Source organism: Helicoverpa zea, chromosome 17 (assembly GCF_022581195.2).
Source record: "Helicoverpa zea isolate HzStark_Cry1AcR chromosome 17, ilHelZeax1.1, whole genome shotgun sequence".
NCBI classification, from domain to species: Eukaryota; Metazoa; Arthropoda; class Insecta; order Lepidoptera; family Noctuidae; genus Helicoverpa; species Helicoverpa zea.
In genome coordinates, this window is record NC_061468.1 from 267,262 (window position 1) to 275,638 (window position 8,377).

At 37.5% G+C, this 8,377-nt stretch overlaps 1 protein-coding gene and 1 long non-coding RNA gene across 2 annotated transcripts; one reads left to right on the plus strand and one right to left on the minus strand.

The window, feature by feature from the left end:
• Window positions 1-2,855: 2,855 nt before the first annotated feature.
• Window positions 2,856-3,820, plus strand: LOC124637992. The gene has a single exon (XM_047174759.1). It carries the CDS (start codon window positions 2,918-2,920, stop codon window positions 3,431-3,433), a length of 516 nt encoding a protein of 171 aa, XP_047030715.1. The 5' UTR covers window positions 2,856-2,917; the 3' UTR covers window positions 3,434-3,820.
• Window positions 3,821-7,241: 3,421 nt separating this feature from the next.
• Window positions 7,242-7,923, minus strand: LOC124637996. Its single transcript, XR_006985317.1, has 2 exons — window positions 7,732-7,923; window positions 7,242-7,469 (listed from the first exon to the last, which is right to left on the minus strand). It is a non-coding gene; the product is annotated as an uncharacterized LOC124637996 (long non-coding RNA).
• Window positions 7,924-8,377: the final 454 nt, after the last annotated feature.

The window sequence follows — 8,377 nt, forward strand, 5'->3', positions numbered from 1 at the left end:
TCGGCCCATTTCATTTCTTTCCATAGTAATGGCAGAGTTGACCCTCAGCTGTTTTTATTACAACGCCATCTATTGATTAATTGAGGAAACTATAGCTGCGTTCGAACTAGTTTTTCTATTCAATACAAGGTGGCAGCACTTCAGATTTTAACCTGTAGTATTATAATACGGCCTATTCGTTTTCGCGGTTTCAGTATTGTATTACATGGCTAACTATTTTCGCTGTTTCACGCCCAGTTCAATTCAATTTCTGTTAGAGATAGATTAAATGAGTTAACCGAATCGAAGTAGGTGTATCTAAAATATAGGGGTGGTCTCCTAAATTATAAACTTCATGATGTAATCGAACACTGTCCACTACACACTACACCGACTTATGGGGGTTAGGACATAAACCATCGGTCGGTTTAATTTCCGGAGCGATAACCCATGAAGTTATGGCGTTACCCCATTTGCAGAAAGCACGTCTTACTCGGTCATAAACTAAAGTTATTATTCGCAAGGAATTTCAGTCAGTCTCTGAGGAACATCGGGAGAGGAAGCAGGCAACTATCAATTATATTGATTATTTATATTGTTTTCATTGATATGACAAATAGTTACAACCTAATAATAAAGCTACAACTCTGCCCAATCTATCAGAAGCAGCGAACGAAATTAACTAACTTCTGAAAGCAGCAATTACTTATTCATAATATAAACAATGTCATGTTTATACAACAAGGAATTAATAAATTGACCGCATAATGTAATAGCATTGATACGTACACGTATTACAAAGTGTTACTACGCCCCCTAGTCTACGTAAGTAATTAACATTGAACACATTATCTGAATCTGCGTGGGTACTATTTCGTGAGTGTTTTTGGTCTAATTCTACTTTTGTTTCAATTATTTTTGTTAGTCATAAGTTATCAACATTACATCTGTCACCAAGTTTTTAACATTAAAACGGAAAACGCGACAATAATGATTTCATAATACCGCGAATTAATTTGATTGAACAAATTGCACAGCAAGGACATTAAATAGCTTGTGAGTCAAATTAATATAAAATAGTGTGTAGTCCGAAAGATTTTGGATTACACATAAATCTTAGCAATCACTTGTGGAATGCTAAATTCAATGAGATTGACAAGCAAGGTGACAAAGTTGCCGTACAGTATAGAACATTTAATAATAGATGGAAACATTAAAACTTAGAGATTAATACATAATTATTTTCTATCATCATCATCATCATCTCAGCCATAGGACGTCCACTGCTGAACATAGGCCTCCCTTAGATCTCCACAGATACCTGTTGATTTATTTATTATTTTCTATATAAGAGCCAAAATGTATCATCATCATGATAATGCTCAGAGGTTAATGATAATCGGTCTGACTTTAATATTTGATAGCGTCATGTACAGTCATGCATTATATTCAGTTCGGCTTCCGGCCTGACTGTTATCACAAATGTTGAATTTTCGACCAGTTTTTTCCTGTAAAATTTAAACTGCATTTATCTTTTGATAGTTAAGCGATAGGAATACCTACTTTTTGCAAAAAAACACACCTGATCGATAAGACGAGCATTATGTAGAGTAAAGTAAATAGGCACTTAAACTTTTTTGCTACTTGGGCATTTTGACTATTCTGCTAGACTTACCTGCACGTAAAAGATGGATTTACGAAGTAAGGAGATTTATTTATAAGTATTATGCCCCAGAGGCTATCATTGGGAATTCCTAGAAATCTTACATAATTTAATTAAGGAAAATTTACTAATTACAAATTAATAATTTCATCCTTTTAGCCCACATTTTCAGCTGTGGGTTTTCCGACAGTCCTATCTTTGGTTTATAACTAGGTATATACAGATTTATTTAATGTTATGTAAGAGTTCATATTCTCTGCGATCAAGTACTTAAACAATATAATAAAGCTGAGCTCATCCGGGCTGGAATTTCATTACTCGTACTGGTTTGAAGTCTCTCTGGAGACGACTCGACTTAATGGAGCAGTCATTGCGTCACGGACGCGGCCATTTTCTTTTATGAAAACTGGATATGTGAGCAAACTGCTGCCTTTAACATCCTTTGTTCTCAAGTGTGCTGGTTTATTGAACATTTTGTTTTACAAGGTGACAATTTATAGGCAGTTTTAGTCCTACTGAAATCGAATATATTTTTTTCTTTCACGATATTTTGTGTCACGCCTTATTCTTGAGTCTCGAATTTCGGTGAAGTGTCCACAGATCAATGATTTCGGGGCTCGGCGACATACATAGTTCCCGTTTGAAGTCATTTAGGAAATTTACTCTCTATCGACCTCACCTGTTGTCGTATTGTGACTTACTCTGATCGATTGTCACCGGCCTGCTGAATGTGTATACTTCGTTTCCTTGATCATGTTCTGAAAACAATGCTATATCTACAGTTAGTATGTTTCACTTTCCCCGACACTCAAACATTTAATTGTATGACCTAGAATTTGGGAACTTTTGGCAATACACATATTGTTTTATGTAAAAATAAACAAATGCCTAGCAGCTGAAATAGCGGAGATTCCGTGTCTTGTATGCGGTATACGTCACTGCGGCACGTCACTATCTCCGCGCACGCACGCGTGCTTCCAACGACGAGCCACTTTGAGCTTTATTCAGTGGAGATAAAGATGACTCTCCAATCTGGAGCATAGTTTGAAAGAATACACGTTGAACTTGTCACATGGTCACGTCACTAGCAGTAAACGCGCCAACAACAGGGTATAAGCTACCTTATGTTGTTAGCTATTGAGTTGCTTTTCCGTCGTTGTTGGCATAAGGGTTGTAAACAAGTGGGACGCGCGGGGGTATCGACCGTGGCGGCCACAGAAGTGTCGGAGCGCGCGGCGATGGTTGACGCGCCGCACGCGGAAAAATGCCGGCGCGATGTGCTGGCGACAAGTTTCCAAGTTCCAAAAGACGTTGCTGGTGCTGTTCCTGTACCTGACGGTGTACCTGCTCGTGTCGTACGCGCTCGCGCCCGACGCCACCGTCAGCTTCGTCAGCGAAGAGCTGCGGGTCGGTAACAAGTACGTGCTGATGTTCCTGCTGGCGCCGCAGCAGCCGTTGTTTTCGGACGCCGAGGGCGCCGCGGTGTTCACGAGCCGGCGCTGCGGCCGCTGCTTCATCACCAACAACCGCGGGCTGCTGCCGCTGAGCGAGTTCGACGCGGTGCTGGTGGCGGGCGAGCGCGGCGTGATGGGGCAGGCCATGGCGCACATGGACCCCGGCAAGTGGTACCTGATGGAGGCGGTGGCGCGCTGCCTGCGGCGCCGGCTGGTGGGCTGCGCGCGGGAGCCGCGTATCACGGCGCTGGGCTCGCGCCAGGTGTTCGACCTGTGTGGTCTTTGCTCGACCCTGCTGCAGCAGCGCAACGCCAGTCTCTCACGTGGCCTTAACTAGTTGTAAGGAGGAAGCTCTCGTGCCTGCGCTCTGCCAAACACAATACTATAAGATGGTGCTTCGAAATCTCAGCTGTAGTCCAAGACCGCGAGTTATTGTTGTAGTGTTGATGTTTACCGAACTTTTGTTGTTAAGTGTGCCCAGAGTTTATTCGTGCCTGATTTATTATCTGTCACAATGTACGTTAATGTGTTACATAGTTATTTTGTGCTTTAAGTGACTTTTCGCGAAGTTACCAAATGTTGTTAAACGATCCCGTACACTGGGTGATTAAGTTTTGTGTTACCTATTTAGTGCCATACCGGAATAAACAAATCTCAGCAAAGTTCAAAGGATATTTTTAACATGTACCAAATGTTTGAAACAAATATAATATAATGAATGTTGCGCGTGTGTTTCTCTTTCATGCGATTGCTTTGTTTTGGTAACCGAGTCAGCTGTCGGCCGGAGCGGTACACGCCTGTAGTATATGTGTAGTAGGCACCTATTCGGCTCGTCTGTCAGTGCCTAGAATGGTACCTAATCAGTGCTTTATATGCAGTAGAGATACTATACTGTAGACATCAATAGGATTTCCTAAAAAATTGTCATTACCTAATAGAATCCTTATAAAAAATCCTGAGCGATGGATTGAACTTTTCCTGTATGAGTCAGATTGATTTTAAGAGGAATTAATAAAGAAAAATACAGACGAACATAAGTACTTAAGCTTTTATAATAATATAGGCGTCGCAAATATCAGCTGATATTAGAAGGAAAGATCAAAAAAGCTTTTTACAAAAAAATAAAACCGACTCCCAAAAACACTGAAAAGCAAAAAATAAAAAATCGGTAAAAAAAAAACTTTTAAGTTAAACGGTTTTACTTTATGTGCACTGAAAACTAGAAAATACTTAAAGTCCTTACCTATAAACCTACGTAGGTGGTCCCGGTCATATTAGACTAAAATAAAAACGTGGGGCCCATTACCTAACTATTGCTGTAGTACTTTCTTCTAGAGGTATAATAGGTGTGGATTGCATCGACTTACTATAATAGGGTATTTTAGTCTAGATGAGAAAAAAATTAAAAGTGTATTACAATGATTGTTTAGAGGAAAAGCAATCGGGAAATGTTAGTTTCACTTCGTAAGGTACATAAATATATTTTTTATTGCAGTTTAAAGTTTTTAGGTTTTTTTATCTGTCTTTGAACACTACGAAATGTCGCCGCCATGCTAATGACGTCATTACGGTAGTAAACAAAAGTGTATAACCTCTAAATATTATCCACATTTCCCAAAGTATTGATTCTTGAAGTAGTTAACCTATCATTAAAGAGTATATTTCATTAGATAGGTAATGTTAATACAGTTACTTACATCAAAGTGATCTTCACAAAAGTATAAACGAGATTTATCTGATAACAGTCCGGGATCTCGTCTCGCAACTTTTAACCAAGTGTTTCTCATATTTATATCCACTGGTACTTGAATCCATAATTTGTCTGGTGTTTTTACACTAGTGTTCTCACATTCAGAAACAACACACCAACGATACGGAGCATAATTACTCATTATTAAAATTTTCAATACATATCAAAATATGTATTACTGACAGCTGTAGTTTGTTTACTGACGTAATGACGTCATGACCAAAAAAAAATCATGGCGTCCGTTGTGTGCCGCGTTTTCGCGAAATTTGAAATTATGATAAAACAATTAATTTATATTCGTACATAACGTGAGAAAAAAAAATATTTTTAATTTTTTAGAGATATATTAAGACTAAAGAATTTATTTAAGATATATTTCAAAAATGCATGTAATACCCTATCGTAACTGGAGATTTTGACAATCAATAATCAGCCGTAGCGGCTTCACCAGTGCACGCCGAGCTCATGATCTACCAAAGTATAAAGATATGCTTTGCCATAGGTAGGATTTCAGAGGGCCCCACGTTTTTATTTTAGTCTAATATGACCGGGACCACCTACGTAGGTTTATAGGTAAGGACTTAACAGTTTTTTTTTATTTTCTAGTTTTCAGTGCACATAAAGTAAAACCGTTTAACTTAAAAGTTTTTTTTTACCGGTACCGTTTCTTTAAGAGGACGAATTGGAATTTTTGGCGCCAAGGATCTCAATTTTTCTCAGTAAATACAAAACGGATCAAAATACAACTTGGTTACCTGAAAGTTCATGATATAAACCGTATTTTGTTAGACGTAGAAACATGATTAGGTAACTTTTATAACAGAGAAAAATATATCAAACATACCTCTTTTTAAAAAGAGATTCACATATTATGGGCAAACGGGACCGATTTAAGCCTCTTAACTTTTTTAGTAGTTGAGTATATACATACTCTTTAAAATTGTAGAAGGAATTTTTATCAAATTATCATTTCTAAATAATAAAATTACAAAACCATTTTGTCGCTTACGACTTTTAGTTATAAGCTAGCGCGCGTATTTTTATCCTCGCCCCGCTCAGACGCTCCGACCCCTTTTGGCGCCTTAGATGCGCGTGCCGGTTATGGAATTATTGTTGACCAATTCGTCGCCTTAAGGTATCGAAATTTAAAGGTATGACGTCATACCGCTTACCGTTTTAACCAGGTTTTTTTCGGTTATTCAGTCCCTGTCCCAGACTGAATCAAATTATTACAAGGAAAAATATATATATACGTTTAAAAGTTAAGTAAAGCCAGCTGAAAATGATCTATGACTACCTATCTATTTGATTCATTTCATAAATTGTAAACTACATACCTACTTAATCTTTATTTTACAATACCGAGCCACTGAAATAGGTACCTATTTATACTGATATTTGTTTTCCTCAAAGGAAATCAAATAATTTTAGCACCGGGTTTTCCTCCTTTTAACTGAATATTTTAAAAATACCGAAAAGATTACACCAACTGTTTACCGGTAGTACTGCTATATATATGTCGCAGGGATATGATAAAAACGGGGATTTGATCAATTCCCTAAGGGATTTGATCAAATCACGGAAGATGTTAAAATAACAACACGATTTTATCTTTTCTCTAAACAAATCTAGTGAATTGAACAAATCCCTAAATTGGTTCAGTGAAATGACAAAAAACTTGTCTTGTGCCTGTAAGAAATTCCTTTATGTAATTCACGTTGTCACAAATCAGCTACATGTTTTAATAAGTGCTTATTACAAATAGGCATATCATACGCAACTAAAATATTTTTTATTTTTTAAAGAAATTTTTGTTCACTCTTAAAAAAAATTGTTCCGAGTACCTAATGGTGATTTTTTATATCAATATTTCCTTGTATTACACACACACCTGATTTTCATAATTATGTAGGTATATCTTACCAAATAAACCTTTAATATCTATGCAATCATAATATCTTAATAATTAATATCAAAGCAAAATTATTTTTGTCATTTCACTGAACCAATTTAGGGATTTGTTCAATTCACTAGATTTGTTTAGTGAAGAGATAAAATCGTGTTGTTATTTTAACATCTTCCGTGATTTGATCAAATCCCTTAGGGAATTGATCAAATCCCTGGTTTTATCATATCCCTGCGACATATATATAGGGTAGACTGGGTACAGTTGTGCCAATTTTCGTTTGATCACCAATAATTTTGATATTTGACTAATTAGCTCGCAGAAAAGGAACTTGTATCGCAATTTGTACATTTGTGTACGTAAAAACACTCATATATTGTTCCTTAATACAATGTATTACTCATAAGATCAATTTAAAAAAAAATGGGAAAGTGTCACAACCGGCCACATACCAAGGGCGGTTGTGACATGCATAAACATATATCAAAATGGTCTATAATATCTTTTATTGTAGAAATGTTTAACATAATAAGCTTACAAACATAGTTTTAACAATCAACAAAACAACATTTGCTCTGTTCAAACTTGTAGCTGTAGAAAGGCTTGTAGCTTGAGCTACACGTACGAAATCCCTTGTTTCACTTCTTCATCGGCATCTTTTTATTTTTTGATATCACACTGCGCTCTTTCGGTCTTCCGCAAACGTATCCTGGACATCTAAAAGCAAAAAACAATAATATGAGATTTATTATATGTAAAGATATTCGTCACAACCGTACCCAAAAAAATTGACACAACCGTACCCAACGCATCATTTTGAAAACAAAAAATCGCCATGATTTTGCCAAATACTTTACGTAAAAAGAAATCACTTGTAATTAAATATTAATATTCAACTTTTAAAGAAAAAAATAACAAGATAATCTATCTGTATAAAAATAACAGTAATTAGGAAACGAAATCGAACAAAAATACTTACTTTTGATTGTTGAAAAGCAATGTGGGCTCCTGCTTACGTCAACGTCGTGCGCCGGCTAACGCAATACTGGGGAACGTGTTTAGGCTTGTGAGCCACGTCTTTCTCCCTCACAACCTCCCCCGTTTTACGTATAGTTTCGTTACAACTGCGACTGTCACTACCGTACCCTGGCACAACCGTACCCAGTTTACCCTACTTCCCCTGCCGATTTCGGCTATGGTGACTGCTTTCAGTTATCATTAAGAGAAGAGCTAGGATGATCAGCTCTTCTATGCGCCCTTTGATGGCTGCAGTACCCTATTTTATGTGTAAACGTGCACGAGCATTGGCTGCACGTTAGGATACCGTCCACGTAGTTATAATGAATGGCTACTGGTGTTTTAGCCTTAAGAGCATCACGCTTCGCATCCAGTGCGGATTTCCTTTGCTCTTCGAAATCTTTGATCGCATTTTTTAGTAGGCCTCTCCATTCAGGGCGGCAAATGGCTTTTGTCTCCCAGTTCTGAGGATCAATGTTGCACCTTTTCATGTGTCTTTTCTGAACATCCTTGAAGCGTAAGAACTGGCCACCTTGTTTCCGTCTGCCGTTCTGGAGTTCAGAAAAGAAGATGCGTTTGGCCACCCTATCATCATCCATGCGTAGAAC

Excerpts from the sequence above, each read along its gene's own strand:
- LOC124637992 (XM_047174759.1), top strand. The coding sequence starts at position 2,918 with ATGTGCTGGCGACAAGTTTCCAAGTTCCAAAAGACGTTGCTGGTGCTG.